The 17719-nt window shown below is 41.2% G+C and overlaps 1 protein-coding gene across 11 annotated transcripts in view; it reads left to right on the top strand.

The window, feature by feature from the left end:
• The window catches only part of USP54 (ubiquitin specific peptidase 54), a 151388-nt gene extending 134567 nt beyond the window's left edge, over positions 1–16821 (top strand). For 9 of the 11 annotated variants that reach the window (XM_045841962.1, XM_045841963.1, XM_045841966.1 and 6 more), the window contains 4 exons: positions 750–2146; positions 9446–9564; positions 13669–13855; positions 15515–16821. In XM_045841962.1, the coding sequence (XP_045697918.1) occupies positions 750–2146; positions 9446–9564; positions 13669–13855; positions 15515–16074 (2263 nt within the window). In that variant the 3' untranslated portion in view covers positions 16075–16821. Of the gene's footprint in view, positions 1–749; positions 2147–9445; positions 9565–12191; positions 12329–13668; positions 13856–15514 lie in introns of those variants that run through there. The other 2 variants (XR_006786036.1, XM_045841970.1) reach the window with 2 other exon arrangements.
• Positions 16822–17719: the final 898 nt, after the last annotated feature.

Below are 17719 nucleotides of genomic sequence, written 5' to 3' on the forward strand. Positions count from 1 at the left end.
GATATGTTTTGAATAGAAACAATTTAGGCAGATAAAGTCTTTCTAGAAAACTTAGGTCACTTGATGTATGTGAGTGTTCAAGGATTTATTTAAGTGCTTCTAACACAATTTTTAGGTCAGAAATACAAAGCATTTAGTGAGAAACCAACTAAATGCTGACTCCCACTCCCAAATTTGAAGACAGTGACAGTGCATTACTTTGGGGAAACATCTCAGTGAGCAATACAATCAAATCCAGATTATGAAAACACACTTGAAATAGTTGATTTTTATGTAATCTCATGAGCCCAAGCCATCCTGTACTCTGTAAATATGGCCTTTCGGTTCTTTTGGCTGTTCTGCCTCTCTGGACTCCAGGTATGAGTGATTTCTAGACTTTGCTTACTTTCCAGGTCATTTGCATGTGGAACTAGCAATTTTTGTTTTTTAATTTGCAAGTAAAATATGATTGGAATAGGACTTCACAGGTAGTGAAGAATACTGGCAAGGACTTTACTTAATATTACTCTGTGAAACTTTGATGAGGGCATGTATTAAAGAGGATTAATATTACCAATTATTTGGGTGGAAGCAGACCATGTGCCTTCTCTCGTGAACCTCTGAACTGTTGACTATACTTGTCTCATCTTTGCATTTATTTTCACCATTCCCTCTGTGGTTAGCTAGATATGGAAACTGAGTGAAAAGTTTTTTGTAAGTGATCTTGTCAATCAAGACAGTTTATGACTGGCTCTCTCTATTTATTTCAGTGAACAGCCTATCCCGCTCCAAGTATTGTTAAGCCGGGAGGCACAACTGGAACCCTACACGAATACAGAGTTTGGGGCCAGTTCTTTTGTCTACTCATCTGCTTCCTGCCATGAATCACAGTCACCACTCTTTCCAGAGTCATCTACCCTGTCTGCCCCACAGCATAATTCCCCCAGTAGGTCTGCCTCAAACCCTCTTACTTCAGTGGAGGTGGATAGCATTGACCCCTCTGTGTTGCACAGGCAGTGCTCACCTAAAACACCAGGGACAACTGAGAAGAACTCTCATCATGGTTGGGAACCATTAGATATACCAGAGGGTAAGCTGCAAGGCTACAGGGCTGATAACAGCAGCTGCAACAGGTTTCCCCCTCAAGAAGGAAGAGACATTGATCAAGAAGAGCTATTCCAAGAAAAGAGGGATCCTGTTGACTCATCCCAGGTGATAGCTTGGTCACACCCAACTGGAATAGCCACCAATGAGAAAGATGATGCACACCGCCTAGCCTGTAGTCTTGTAAGTTCATCAGCTCAGCCCAACCTTCCCCTTTACAAAGCCTGCCACCCTGTAATGCCTGCTGCTTTTTCATCTGTGTTTCGCTCTCCTGATACTGTGCAGAAAACTAACCAATGCCTCCAAGCCAAAAGCCTCAAAGCTTTGTTGACTTCAAAAGTGAATGGAGGCAGTGAGGAACTCTGTACGCCAGAATTTTCAGGCACTAAGGGGCTTGTCCGCTCTCTGGCAGAACAGTTCCAGAGGATGCAAGGTGCCACCACAAAAGATGGTACTGGTTCCCAGGACAGAAGTTTTCCAAATAGTCGAAGGAAGAACTCTTCCCCTTCTGACTCTAAGCCTCCTTTCCCACAGGGTCAAGGGAAAGGCCATTGGCCTTGGGCAAAACAGCAGCCCTCTATGAATAGTAGGGACAGACTGCCTTCCCGGGAAGAGCCTTTTGATCATCCTCCTCTTACCATGAACTCTGGGCTGCCCAGTGGTGAGACTGCTTGGGGAGGACAGCCCAGGTTGGCAGAGCCAGATACGTACCAAAAAAAGCCATCACAAGTAAGAGATGCTAGGCCTAAGGAGTTGGGCAGCAATGTTGACTTGGGAACTTCCTTGCCTTTGGATTCCTGGGTGAATGTCACAAGACTCGGTGACTCTCAGCTTACACATGGGGTCCCTGAGCCAGAAATAAAGTCCTCCCCTCCAAATTCCTATACCTGTGCAGCCTATCCAGACAGAAACCACATTCTTTTGCATCCACATTGGAACCAGGACACAGAGCAGGAGACCTCAGAATTGGAGTCTCTCTACCAGGCCAGTCTTCAGGCTTCTCAAACTGGCTGTTCTGGATGGGAGCAGCAGGATGTGGCCTGGTACCCACTTAGCCAAACAGGTAAGAATGCAACCAGGGATGGGGGAGTAGAGGACACACAAAAGCTTGAGGACAAGATCAGAGATGGGGTCATGTTCTGTCCAAATAGTATCCCCAGCTTAGGAGGTGGTAGTAGAACTTTTGACTCTCTCTATAAAGACTTCAGGACAAGGGCTAGACATTTTTCTGGTTAGAGTGAAGAATAAGAACAGAATCATCACTCATAGGCCAGTTGTCTCCTAAAGAAAGAGACCAAGGAGTATATGCCCAAGGCTTCTTCAGTATATGAGTCAGTGCTAAGGAATAGCTCATAGGTCTTTAAGAGTGATTCAGCATGGCATGGGTGAGGCTGGGAGGAAAAGCCATCCTTCCATGGTTAAGAAGATCCAGCTTCATCCCAAGATTCAGCTTCCAGATCCAGCTTCTAGATCCAGGACACAATGAAGATGTCCACATTGAGCCAAGTCTGCAAAGGGCGTTTCCAGATTATACTGAACCAGCAATCTCAAGACCTTCCCTGATCCCTTTAGGAACTGCGAGGTTTAGAATTTTCAAGGTAGTATGCCTGTGGGGTACCCATTTGCTGACTTTTCAAAAGTAGTGTGTGAAGAATGAAGTCTGCACCTTAAATGCACATCACAGACTTAGTTCTGGAAACTGAATAAATGAAGAATATTGATAACTTAGATTGATGCACTTAAGAATTTGAAAGCCTGAACTGTTATACTGGCTTCATCATTAATTGTAAGTATAAATTTGGACAACTCACTTAATATCCCAGGGCCAAGTTTTACCTATAAAAAAGAGAATTAATTCAATGATTTTTTAAAAGATATCTTCCAACTCTTAAAATATACATCATTCTGTGAAATTGAACTCAGAGAACTTTATCTTCAAATCAGGAATACTAGTTTCCATAATGGTATGGGTTCCTCGCATGCTACCAACCATCATTTAATTACAGCTAAACAACAGGTGTTTAATGAGTACCTACTATGTCCTGAGGAGCTCTTGGGAGTTATCACATAAATATGAGATTTGATATTATGATATTTTTTTTAGGATGTGCATCCTAGTGTAGACTTTGTAATAACGTGCATCTCTGAAGTGCTCCTTAGGTACACGGGGGCAGGGCAGTATGGGAAGAAGATTCTAAAGAATGAGGAAAAGCTGGAGTTGGCCACAGTTAGCTTCCTGTGTAATATAAAGGAGAAAGAATACACAAATGTCAAGTGTTTTAATAATAATCAACACATAGAATACATTACAAATAAAATATAATGAACTGTCAAACATTATACAAAAACAAAGTGAAACAAAAAAACCCCTTATATTACCCAAAATAGCAACATGTTTCATTGTGTATAGTCTTGAAATATTTAAAGCAATAAAGATTATTGATAATCCCACTTTTCAAATTTCATGAGTTTACATCTAGCTTTTTATACATATTTACTATATATTTTGCTTTATTTTTACAAAAAGCAGGATTATGATATGATTAACTATTCAGGCTATTTCCAATTTGTTAATAACATTATACTATAATGAATATCTTTAAACTTAAGTGTTTGGCCACATTTCTGATAAGCTCCTTAGAATAAATTTTTAGAAAAGTAATAATTAGTTGAAAGTTATAAACTTTAAAAAAATGTCTTGATATTTACTGGCAAATTAGCCTTCAGGAAGATTATATTCCTAAAATCATTATGAAAGTGTACCTACCAACCATTAATTTTTTTCTTTGACAGTGAACAAAAACTAATTTAAAAAATCCATCTAATGAATCAGTTATCAAAATACTTGTCAAACCAACTGGACTTTGGAGGAATCCTTTATCTTATTGTAAAGCATTTATTAAGCACCAAATTACTGGTACTTTTTTTTCAGTTCTTTATTGATACATAAAATGACAGATAACATTGTGTACATTTAAGGTATACAATGTGATGGTTTGATACACATATTCACTGCTAAAAGATTACCACAGCAACATTAGTTAACACAACCATACCACACATAGTAAAATATTTTTGTGGTAAGAACATTTAAAAGCTACCCTCTTAGCAGCTTTCACATATGTAATACAGTGTTGTTGGCTGTAGTCATGATCCCCAGAACTTATAGCTGGAAGTTCATACCCTTTGACTAACATCTCTTCAGTTCCCCCAGCCCCTGACAACTACCATTCTATTCTCTGTTTCTATTAGTTCATCTTTTTTAATTTTTTAGATTCCACATATAAAATCATACAGTATTTATCTTTCTCTGGCTTATTTTTAAAGCTTTATTTATATATAATTTACACATCATAAAATTCACCTAAAATGTACAATTCAACAGATTTTTATTGTATTCACAGAGTTGTCTGTCCATCACCACAGTTGATTTTAAAGTGTTTATCACCCCCAAAAGAAAGCTCATACCCATTAGTAGTCACTCCCCATTTCCTCCTTCCCCTTCTCCCTGCACCAGGCAACTTCTCATCTATTTCCTGCCTGCTATAGATTTGCTTATTTCAGACGTTTTACATAGGTGGAATCATGTAGCATACTGTGTTTGAGACCAGATTATTGACATGTTATAGTTCCTAAAGAGTTGTGCAAACACTGCCCTTGACCTATATTCTAAATTTCATAGTACTATGGAATTGGGCACACTTCATCTTAAAAATAAAAAATAACTTTTTGTCATGGTATATTCAAAAGTTAAGAGTAAGAGTAAATGTTATACACCTTCTCATGTACTTATCACTACCCTTGCATGGTGATTATTTTGGCCAGTTGTTAATATATGGCCAATAATTGATTTAGCTATAGCACCCTCCCCTTTCCCTTTCCCACTGGATTACTTTAAAGCATATCCCAGACATTATATCATTTATCCATAAATAGTTTAGAATCTTTCTCAAAGAAATAAAGACTTTAATTTTAATTTTTATTTATTGATGAGAGAAAGAGAAATATTGACCTGTTGTTCCACTTCTTCTATGCTTTCCTTGGTTGGGTCTTGCATGTGCACTGACTGGGGATCAAACCCACGACCTTTTGGTATATTAAGATGATGCTTGAACCAGTTGAGCTACCTGGCCTGGGCTCTGCTTAAGTGTCTTTAAAACGCAGGTGGCAAACACAAGGCCTGTGGGCTGAACCCAGCCCTCCACCTTGTTTTATCTGGACTGGCACCTCGTTTCTACCCAGTAGTAGCACTGAGCTCCTTGCCCCTAGTTAAGGAGTACTTATATTTATACAGTCCTAAAATACATTTGGCTCTTTGAAAGCAACCGTGAGGCTGATGTGGCCCCTGGTGAAAATGAGTTTGACACCCCCAGCTTTAAAAGAATCAGAGTCTACTCCCTTCAGGAGGTTTCAGTGGCTACCTCCTTGCCTAGGGAAGCATGCTTGACTTGATTAGAGGAGCACCGGATTCTAATCATTGTAGCTGTAATTCTTTTTTTTTTAAGATTTTGTTTATTTATTTTATTTTTTAAAGTATTTTTTATTGATTATGCTATTGCAGTTTTCCCAATTCCCCCCCTCTATCCAACCCTCCAGCATTCCCCCCAACTTAGTTCTGTCCATGGGTTGTACATATAAGTTCTTTGAGTCCTCTGTTTCCTATACCATTTTTATCTCTCCCCGTCTATTTTATGTCTATTAATTATGCTTCTTCTTCCCTGTTCCCCCCTAGTCTTCCCTTCCCCCTCCCCACTGAAATCCCTCCATGTGATGTCCATTTCTCTGATTCTGTTCCTCTTCTAGTGTTTGTTTAGTTTTTGTTTTCCTTTTCTTTTAGGTTCTATTATTGATAGTTGTGAGTTTGTTGTTATTTTATTGTTGATATTTTTTATCTTCTTTTTCTTAGATAAGTCCCTTTAACATTTCATATAATAAGGGCTTGGTGGTGATAAACTCCTTTAACTTGACCTTATCTGGGAAGCACTTTATCTGCCCTTCTATTCTAAATGAAACCTTTGCTGGATAGAGCAATCTTGGATGTAGGTCCTTGCCTTTCATGACTTTGAATACTTCTTTCCAGCCCCTTCTTGCCTGTAAAGTCTCTTTTGAGAAATCAGCTGACAGTCTTATGGGAACTCTTTTGTAGGTGACTGTCTCCTTATCTCTGTCTGCTTCTAGAATTCTTTCATTTTAATCTTGGCTGATGTAATTATGATGTGCCTTGGTATGGGTTCCTTTTTGGGCCCAACTTCATTGGGACTCTTTGGGCTTCCTGGACTTCCTGGAAGTCTGTTTCCTTTGCCAGATTGGGGAAGTTCTCCTTCATTATTTGTTTTTGATGTCTTGCTCTTGTTCTTCTCCTTCTGGAACCCCTATAATTCAGATATTGGAATATTTCAGGTTACCCCAGAAGTTCGTAAGTCTCTCTTCATTTTTTTTTTGAATTTTTGTTTTTTCATTCTGTTCCGATGGATGTTATTTCTTCCTTTTGTTACAAATCATTGATTTGAGCCCTGGTTTCCTTCCTGTCACTGTTGGTTCCCTGAATATTTTACTTTATTTCACTTTGAGTATCCTTCATTTGTTTTTTCATTTTTCTACCAAGCTCAATCAGTTCTGTGAACATTTTGATTACCAGGGTTTTAAATTCTCCATTAGATAGGTTGGCTATCTCCTCATCACTTAGCTCTCTTTCTGGAGTGTTGCTCTGTTCTTTCATTTGGGCCATATTTCTTTGTCTTGGTGCACCTGCTAAGATGTCAGGGGGTGGGGCCTTAGGTATTCACCAGGGCAGGGCAACCCTCCTTGCTGCGCTGTGGTGCTGTCTCTGGGGGAGGGGCCAGAAAGAGAACAGTGCAGCTCACCTGCTTGGCTCTAGCCCACTTTCTGATGAACTCTCAGATGAGACTGGGAGTTTCTCCTGCCATGGCCACCACTGTAGTCCACAGCCAGCTCTCAGTCTCAGATTCGCCTTCAGCCAGCCCCAAGTCTCAGTTTTGCCTTCAGCCAGCCCCATCTGCCACCTCGAGGTGGTTTGTCTCAGCCGGCCCTACCTCACCATGGGTTCTTACCAGTCTGATTGTTCTGGTTGATTTTTTCTTTAATTCCTTGGTTGTCAGAGTTCCATGCAGTTTGATTTTCTGGCACTTCTGGTTGTTGATTTTAGATGGGTTGTTATCATCCTTTTGGTTGTGTGAGGAAGTGAAGGGTTTCTGCTTACGCCTCCATCTTGGCCGGAACCTTATTTATTTATTTTTAGACAAAGGGGAAGGGAGGGAGAAAGAGAGAGAAAGAAACATCAATATGGGCTGCCTCTCGAGCGCCCCCTAATGGAGACCTGGCCAGCAACCCAGGCATGTGCCCTGACTGGGAATTAAACCTGCGACCCTTTGGTTCGCAGGCCAGTGCTCAATCCACTGATCCACACCAGGCAGGGTTGTAGCTGTAATTCTTAAATCTGACTGCCCATCATAGTTACCTAAGGAGTGGCTTTAAAAAAGAAAACACACAGAGAAATAATTTTAAATAAATGGGATCAGAGCACACATGCTATTTTTATTGTGGACAACTTTATTGTTTATCTTTCCTCCCCACACATCAATGTCTACCTTTTATTCCCCTCCTTCCCAAGTGATAATATAATGTGTATATTTCTCTATTTTTCTGTTCATAAAGTCCTATGTAGATCTACATACACAGTATTTTTGGGGGGGTTAATATTATGGGTTTTTTTTCTCTTAACATTACTTCATGAAAATTCCTCCAAGTCATCTTGCTTAATTCAATTATTTTTTTTTAGTGGTGGACAATATTTGATATTGAGGACACCATAATGTATTTAGCCATTCTGCTATAGATGGGCATTACTTTAATTCTTGGCTACTGCAAACAAAGCTATAATAAACTGCTATTTTTGCTTTTTACTTCCAGTAGTAAAATTGTTAGGTAAGAGGGTAAATATATTTTCAACCTTAATTGATATTTCTAGATTGCTTTTCAGGAAGACTGTAACATTTTACATTGCATAAACAGTGCCTGAGTATATTCTCTACACTTTTTAAAAAAATTCTCACCTGAGGATATGTTTATTGATTTTAGAAAGAGAGAAAGGGAGAGACAGAGAGAGGGAGACATTGATGTGATAGAGAAACATCAACCAGTTGCCTCCTGTATGCACCCCAGCTGGGGACTGAACCCACGACCTATGTATGTGCCTAACTGGGAATTGAACCCACAACCCTTTGGTGCACAGAATGATGTTCCAAGCAACTGAGCCACCCGGCCAGAGAAGGAATCTCCTACACTTTTAGGGGAAGCCTCTTAACAATAAATATTCCTGTGACCTCAAATATTCTGATTCAGTAGGTCTGTCTAGAGATACAGAAAGATATATTTTTTAAAGTTCCTAGATGAATCTGAGGTGGTTTTAGAACCACTGCATTTCAACTCCAGGAAGCATTAAAAATAAATGGTCTTCTAGCTTAATATCAGCAATATGATGGTTTAGCCTGAAGACATATATTAGAATCAAAATATCAAATCAACACATGAATTGGAGATAGATATAGATATCTCGAATACAGGTCAAGGGCATGTGCATCTTCAGAATGGAAAGCTTAATTAGTCATATTGGGGCAAGCCCCTGGGGAATCACATATCCAGTTTGGAGCAGCTCTTAACAGTCTGGCAATATTTTGAGGAAGAGATAAGCATTTACAGATTGTGTAGAATTTTAAGTAATTGAGAGAAGCTAATGGAAGTAAAAGAGTGTTACACATACAAAATGTTGCTGAAGAGCTCCTGTTCATTAAAATAGGTAACAAAAATCAAGAGACTTGAATTTTAATAATGGTTAAACTACTTACTACCTGTCAGACCATGGAATGAGTTCCATGCTACATAAAACATAACAGGAAGGTTTGATAGATGATTACTATGATCATTTCCATTTCTAACTAGATTGGATAATAGTTTGTCATCACAGACACTCTAGAGAATCACTATGTTGGAAAATTTCCTCTGTATATATTTTAAGTCTTGGACCCAAGTCTGAGAGAAGCAAAGTTAATTGTGCTTACAAAAAATGAAATGAGGCAAGATGGAGACATTCAGCTGTCTCTCCACAGGGCCCCTTCTCTACAAGTTCTTCAAGGCCTGTGTTCTGAGGCCCTTGTGGCATGTAAGAAAACTATGCATATTCTGAAACTGTTTTTTCTGCATTCCAGGAGCACATCCTCCATTAGGTGAGGGATGCATATTAGTTGTTTAATGAAACAACTCCGAAATTTTGTACTGCCAAGCTCCGAGTTCAGGCTCCAAGAGAAGGGAGGGCTTCAACTTATATTTGTGTTTTCCTCCTAAGGCTCTGCAGATGGCATTGGAAGGAGGTTGCACTCAGCCCCTGGCCTTGGTCTCTCAAAGACCCCAGCAGCAGAAACGGAGCACAGTCTCCATGAAGCCAACACAGTGCCTGCTTCTCAGGTAGCAGTCTCAGGTGCCAAAGTGCTGGGCATGGGGTGTTGTGTTGGGGAAGGAATTGGGGAGAGAGATGAGTGGCAGGGTTGGTGGTAAGGCAGGGGCATGGTAATGGTGGGGCTGTTAAAGGAGAACAAGATCTATGACTGAGCTGCTTTTGAATGAGAGGAGATTGCCACCTAGGTGTACTACCTTTCAAATATATCTAATTCAGATCTCTGCCAGTGAGTTTTACCCTATTCTCTCCCAAATTCCTGGAAACAGGGTCTGTGGGAAAATCCCAGGTCTGGCGTTACGTGTTTGCCTATGTATTTCTGTATATTTGAAGGCTACACCTTGTCAAAACCCCAGCAGGAGTATGGAGAAGATGATAAGTACAGTGCAGAGAAATTTTGTTGCATCTCATGCAATCTCAGTGGCAATGTTGTCTTAGAGAGAGAGGAGACCCCAGTCTCTTCCCTCAGTGTTGTAAGTAGAATCAGTGTCTTTCTATTCAGAGCTCCCTCTTTCTCTTGCTAGGTAAAATATTGTACAAGTGAAGAGGCAGAAAAAACTGAAGGTTGTAAATTGGGGGAAAGCAATCAGCAAAAACGAGGACACATAGTCATTATTTTATTGACCCACATTTAGTTGGAGCCCAGAGGAATGTCCCTTCTCTGTAGTTGTTCTGCAAGGTGTATTATAGGGTCCCCCAGGGTGAGAAGAGTCCTAGTAGCCTTGAGAGGAGTCTCAGAGAAGCAATACCTGCAGATTGGGTCAGAACCCATTGCACTGGTCAAAGGAAGAGGTGGGATGGAATATTGTTTTGCCTTTTCCGCCTCACCCTAGTACATGATTGAGTGAGGTCCAGTGTGCTTTCAAGTTGAAATAAAGCATTTGCATTAGCAAATATGGAAAATGATTTTTAAAAATCCTCCTCCTGAGTCCTTTCTTACATAATCAATGCAGTAATTTGTGGGTGAAATGGACAAGGACAGGCAAGTCAACGAGATCAACAAATTCAAATAGTTTCAGTGACTGGATTTATAAATTGTGCCTTTTGAGAATTTCACACACTTTCCCAAGGCAAGTTGAGTTTTCATTACAATAGAGGTCAGGACACAAAGCATCAGTGCATTGAAACTTGTTCTCCAGGTTAGCTGAATAAAAAAATTTAAAACAGGTTTTAAACATGTGGTATAAAAATTAAAAGGTGCAAAAGGATATAGAGTGAAAACTAAGTCTCCGTTCTACTGGTCCTTCAGATCCAGTTTCTCCTCCCTAGAGGCAGTCATTTTTTCCAATCCATTATTCATCAGTTCCTGAACAACTCTGAACAGTGTCCTGTTCTTTTTGGAAAAGGTGGTCTTTTTTTGCCCAGCATGTCTTCTATACCTTTAATGCATTTAATGGTGAATTGTTACTTTCTAGGAGATTTGGCTTGCTTTCTTCTGACTCCTATATTATTTATTTATTCATTCATTCTTTTAATTGCTTATTGAGCTTATGTTCTAGGTCCTGCGCCAGCTGCTGGGGATACAGTGGCTAGTGAGCTAGATGTAGTCCTAGCTCTCATGGACTTTACAGTGTACTGGAGACAGATAAATAAACAATTTTAATATAACATGATAGGATTTAATGCTATGGAAGTATAATAGAAGGAAATCTAAATTAGGCTTGAAGGATAAAGGAAGCCTTCCTGGAAGAAGTAAAAAAATATAAAGGGACTTGAAGCAGATGTTAACTGAATTAAAAGAAGTTTGGTATGGCAAGATTAGAGTCTGATAAGGGAAGGATGGAGAGTATTGACTAGTGAGACTGGAAAGAATAAAACCAAGGGTTATACCATGAACCACAGTAAGAAGTTTGGGAGGATAGTGAGAAGTGGACAAACTGGAGAGCCAATTAGGAAGGAAAAATCACTGGGACTTGGTGCCTGCCTGCCTTCATATGGGGAAAGGAGAATCAAGGTTCTTGTCCAGGAATTATGGGTTGATTGATAATCATGTATTTGAAGGAAGAGAAGCAAGTATACATTTGAGGGAAGAGATACATACAATTTTGGATATACAGGATGGGGCAAAGTAGGTTTACAGTTCTACAGAAAATAATACAATAATTAATAAATAATAACACCAGAATGAACTCTGTTTTGTATACTCATAAACCTACTTTTGCCCCATCCTGTATTAAACTTGAGTGGAGATACCTTGTAGGCCTTTGGATATGAGACATCTAGGCTTGAAATTGAGATTTGAAAATCATGCCCATTGAAACGAGGAAGAATATTGTGAAAGAGAGGAGCCAGGACAGATCCCCGAAGGGTATCAGATTTAAGGTGGTTCTTTAGAAGAACCACCTTAAAAGGAGACAGTGAAAGAGATCAGAGAGAGAAGGGAAACCAGCAAAGAGTGGTGTGACTCTCCTCTGTCTAGAAGAAAGGAGCAGTTGGCTGTGTCACATGCTGAAAGGACCTGGTCCTTAGGCTGTATGGTAAATGCCTACTATGTGCCATGCTATGGTAGATGCTATGAGTATTCTGATGACAGAACACAAATTGTGTCCTTAAATAGCTTACAGTCTCATAAAGCAAATAAGATATACTGGCATATATTATTTTATTTAATATTTATTAAATGCCTGTGATGTTCCAGGTGTCGTTCAAAGTGCTGGGGATACTGGAGTGAAAAGAACTGTGTTCTACTAGGAGAAAAAGACAATAAACAAGTTAATCCTAGACAATATATGACAAAGAAGAATAAAACAAAGCAAGAGGATAAGGAGTAAAGAGGTAACAGGGTTATTCTCAGGGTTGTTTTTGATGGAATAGTGAGGGAAGCTGGCCCTAAGGAAGTAACATTTGATCAGAAACTTCAGTGATATCAAGGTATGAGCCATGGAAAGAACATGCCAGGTAACAGAAACAGTACATGTAAAAGCCTGAAGTGGAATGAGTGTGGTGTATTTGTGGAGCATTAAGAAGATTGGAGTGTAAAAGTGCAGGAATGGCAGGAGATATGTGAGAAAGATTGGTATTGCCATATTACTTAGGAACTTGCAGGCCATAGTAGGGAGGTAGTGGGCTGAAGATGGGAAGATCAGATCAGAGGTTGTTGCCACGGTCCAGTTAAGTTGAAATATGAAACCTATGGGTACAAATGACAGTATTTGGCAAAGGCAACTAATAGAATGATAGATGAAAAGTGCAAAATCAAGGGCAATGTAAATATATTAATCTCGGTGACTTAAGAAAATGCAATACCGGGAGAAGGAGTTTGGAAGAATGTTGGTTCAATTGTGGGTATATTAGTGTTTCAAATGTTAAAGGGGATATTTCTGAGGTTTTGCCACAAAAGTGAATGACTGATGGAGTGTAGAGCAGGACATAAGCATCAGTGAGTGCCAACTTGACAGACAAACAAGGAGAGAGTGGAATGTAGCAATGACAGGAGAAAAAATGGAGTAGTAGAGTTTTGTTTTGTTTTTAAGCTTTTATTTATTCATTTTTAGAGGGGAAGGGAGGGAGAAAGAGAGGTAGAGAAACATCAATATATGGTTGCCTCTCAAGCGCACCCTACTGGGGACCTGGCCTGCAACCCAGGCATGTGCCCTGACTGGGAATTGAACTGGTGACTCCTTGCTTTGCAGGCGGGCATTCAATCCACTGAGCCACACCAGTCAGGGCAAGAGTTCTTGATTGTACACTTAAGGAGATATATTTTGGTTCCTAATATTTAGAGTATAGAATTTTCTTTCTTAATCCCAGGCTTTCTGAATTTCTCTCTCATTTCTTTTCTGTTTTTAAATTTCTCTCTCTCTCTCTCTCATTCTACTGTTAGCATTAAGGAGTTTGCTAAAGATGTACATAGTAGGGTTGGGAAGGTAAGAGCTATGAGGAGGACAAATAAAGAGAGGAGGATCTGCAGTTTGGTGTCTCCAGTTACTAGTGGTCAGGATGTTTCCTAGAGGGACTAGCAAGAGTGACTGAGTAAACTGAGCCCCTTTCCACAACATGGCATGTTTGCTCTTTAGTTCCCTTCATTCCCCTGCTTGCCTCACTGTGTTTACCCAACCATGTCCTGCTGTATGTTAATTCTCATCTCTGTGTTTTTTTTGTCGTCTCATTATAAGGATTCATCAAACACGAGGAAAAAGGCTTTGGAAACCAAGCACCGTTGTTCCAGCTCCTCTTCCCTCCCTGTCATCCATGACCCTCCTGTGTTTCTCCTTGGTCCCCAACTCTACCCACCCCAACCACAGTTCCTGTCCCCAGATGTCTTGATGCCCAGCATGGCAGGGGAGCCCCATAGACCCCCAGGTAACTCTCCCCTCAACTGTACTATGTGCCAGAATGTGGTACCTTTCCAGGGACATAAAGGTTCAAATTAGTTCGCTTATAGGTGTGTGTGTGTGGGTGGGTGTGTGTGTCTGTCCCAAGGTGGGGTTGTAAAGGGATAAGAATTACTCCTTTAAGGTCAAATATTCATCTAGATGAATTGTGATTGAATCATTTATTGGGCAACATAGTTCTTCAACTAAAGGTCTAGAGTTCCCATAATCTAACTACCCATGAAAATGAACTGCTTCAATCATGATAGGATAAGCTTTTAAGTGAGCGATGGGAGTTAATATCCAGTCTTTAGAATTCCCCCTAAAACAGAAAGTGTCATTTCTATTAGTTTTCCCTCCTTCTGTCTCCTAAGCCTCAGTTAAGGAATGGCCTATGGTAGACATGGGAAGACCCTGTACCTCAAATACCCATGTCATGTATAAAGACCCAACAGTTCTGGGGAAGGTGGGCAGCATCAGTCTGGCTTTCTCCATAGCAAGATTTGCTTCTTTTCCTCTTCATGGGCTGAATCTACAGTTTAAGGCAGTGATGCCATTGGGAAATGGGAGGTAATACTAGCATTTAGTTGGTAGAGGCTAGGGATGTTGCTAAACATCCTACAATACACAGGGAAGTTTCCCTGCACTCCCTTATCCCCCAAAGAAAGAATTATCAGCCCAAAATGTCATTCATGCCAAGGTTGAGAAACCTTGGCTTGTAGATATAAATGCCCCAGGGAAGAGGGTGGTTGTGGTTCTAGAGCAGAAGATAGAGTAGTATTGCTGATATACTACAATGTGTCTAAATTTTAGGAAGCTTTGGATAAATAGGCCATCTGGGTAGGTGGACTTTCTGTTACTCTGTGGAACAATCCAGGTAGCCAGTTTCCTTTGACAGTTGTTAGGGGCATCTGATTATATAAGCAGCATTTATTGCAGCCTATTCTGCACCAAATGCTGTCATGAATACAGAGGAGAAAGAAGACAGCTCTCTACTCCCAAAGAGCTCAGTGCTTAGTCAGAATATGCATACATGCATGCATACATACATTTAACAATGTAAGACAGATGTTGGTGGGATATAAAAAATAAAGAATTGGGAAGTATTTTTAGAATGATTCTTTTAAGTAAAGGGGAATTAATGTATAGAAAAGGCACTTCACATCATATGTGTGGGAGGACTGGCGTGAACATAAGCAGAGTTCTCAGAATGTGCAGGAATGTGACTGGAGTAGAGGCACCATGTTAAGAAAATGAGTGATGTTTTGGAGTGATGGCTCTAGGAGTAGAGCTGTCACAATGAGAATATACATTTGCAGTATTGAGGAGCCATTCTGGAGTGTGTGTGTGTCTGTGCATGCATGTATATGTGCTGAAGTAGAAGGATTATAGTGGAATGAGGCAGAAGTATGGCAGCATCTAGGAGACTGTTTTATTTGTGCAGGTTGAAGGTAAGATACTTGGTTTGGATGTATATTAAGAGTTTAAAAAAAAAACAAAATTAAAAGCAAAGCTAGGTTTCTTCCTTCCCTTGTGTGTATGTTCTTGGAGGGGTGGAGAGTTGGGAGGAACAGCCTGGAATGGTCCTCTGGGAAGGAGAATGGTTTACTGAAGATGGTCAATCTTTGGGTTTCTTTTCTCTTCTCAGGAACTTCAAGGAGTGCCCAGCAGTTTCTGGTTATGTGTGACAGGGGTGAAACTTCCCAAGGGGTCAAGTACGCAGGATCGACTTGGAACTATCGGAGTCTCCCCCATTGTTCCAGAACAGATGCCTCTTGGGGACCATGGTCAGAGGCCAACCAGCATATTGGGGCTAGATTCCTGACTACTCCAGGGTGCAAGACTCAGCTAATCCATTCTGCCACACTACCAGAAAGACACCAGGGCCTTCATGTTCCTCATGATCAGTCCTGGGGGGGTCTTCTCCATTCACCCTCCCATCCTCCCATTGTTCACCCTGTGTCTCTATCATCAAACAGTCTTCATGTACCCCTGAGGTCAGCTTGGAATTCGGGTCCTGTTCCAGGGTCTCGAGCCCCTGGTCCTCGAAGAGTAGATATGCCCCCAGATGATGACTGGAGGCAAAGCAGTTATGCCCCACAATCTGGGCACAGGAGGATAGGGGGACAAGAGTTTCTGTTTGTTCTAGCAGATGCCCCTGGAAGAAAGCAGATCAGGGCTAGAGCCCTGCAGCACAGTAGGTGGTAAGGGCCACCCCTTTCCTCTCCTGGAGCCACAGCTTTCTCTGTTAAACTGTATGGTGGCAGAGTTCATACCTTACATCCCTGCCAGGGTTGTGCTAGTCTCATCTCATCATAGAGTGGGCAGTTTCTCCTAGGGATGCCAGGAACCTCTAATGTGATGTGGCTGTTTGAGAAGGAATATTGGAAATTCCAATTTCCATTCACCTAGCAAAGAGAAGTAGCTGCTATTTAGGCCTTTATTTGAGCCACTTTAAAGATGAATCCATATTACTGTGGACATTAGCCATTCCTTAGGTCACCATTCTATTCCTGGATACTTTATGTCCCTACTTGTACTTGAGCCCTCATCCTCTGTTCCTCTACTGTCTTACCAACTTCTATTCTTTGTTTTATCCACCTATCCCTATTACCTGTCTGTCTTCCCCATTCCCCATTCTTGGAGGGACATGTAGCCCTATGGTCACTGTCCTGACCACAGGGCAGTCCTCCTACCCAGGTATGATAGACTGTCAGCCTTCCCTGTGCCCCCAAAACTTAGGCCTAGAATGTGGAGCTTCCAACATAACATTTGCCCTCTGAACAAATGGAGTCAGGCACACTAATACCCTTCTGTCTCAGCAGCAGAGTCATTACTGCCACTTGCTCATTCGCTGTTGTAAACCCTCAGAGTCAGCTGAACTATTTTAGGGCCAAACATACTGTTTTTGTAAAGTATTTTTCATTAATAAATCTATAAGATAGTTCTATTTAATTCCTTGTCGTTTAATTGTCTTATAAAGCCCTTCTGGGCTGGGAGAAGATGGCAGCCAAGTAAGTGGAAGCTGAGTCCACTTGCTCTTGCCCCCAACTCAGATTCACGACTGATCTTCTGAAAAATAATCTGATCAACAGAATCTTAGCTGATACGAAGTTCTGAAGCCAGAGTAGAGAAGATGCCTCACAATGGGTGGTAAGGAGACTTTATAAGTTGAAGGGGAAATATCCCATGTGTGGCACCTGCAGCAAGGGAGAGACTGGTCAGAAATCGCAGCTTCATGACTCCCTCCCCTCCCAGGGCAGGGAGCCCCAGTCCCTGGTTGGGAGGGATTTAGGAGGAAATACAGAGGGGAGGAGACCCAGGCTACACACACGCACACACACAGTGAGCTGCATGTCCATAGCTGTAGCACTAAATGTCAACCAGAAGAGTGCCATGGAGAGAGGAACACTGTCTCCCAAAATGATCAGAGTTGCACCTGCGTCCGGTGGAGGCAGACTGTGGCCAGCCATGACCATTACAGACTTGGTTTTTTGGAAAGGTGGTGTGCATGGAGAACTGGCCAGTGACTTAGTGCTGCAGTGGGGGTGCCACAGACATTTTAAAAGGGGAGCTGAAGCGTGCTGGGCAGGGACCCCATGCACAGCTGCTCTGCCAGCAAAGGGACAGTGTGAAAGCACAGTTTACTCCCACTGAATACAGCCAGGTGGGGAGATCGGAAAGTTGCACAGCAAAAAGATTTCTGGTTCCCAGCACAGCTAGCAAGCAAGGGGCTATGCAAAACAGTTCAGGACTATTGTCTACTGTGAGGGCAGTGGGCTGGGAATTAGATGGGCAAGAGTTGAGCACCTGAGATTACTTACAGCTAGGCAGAATCCCCTTCCCCAGCACA

The sequence above is a fragment of the Phyllostomus hastatus genome, unplaced genomic scaffold, assembly GCF_019186645.2.
Source record: "Phyllostomus hastatus isolate PE091 unplaced genomic scaffold, TTU_PhHast_1.1 phas_contig_38, whole genome shotgun sequence".
Lineage (NCBI taxonomy): Eukaryota > Metazoa > Chordata > Mammalia > Chiroptera > Phyllostomidae > Phyllostomus > Phyllostomus hastatus.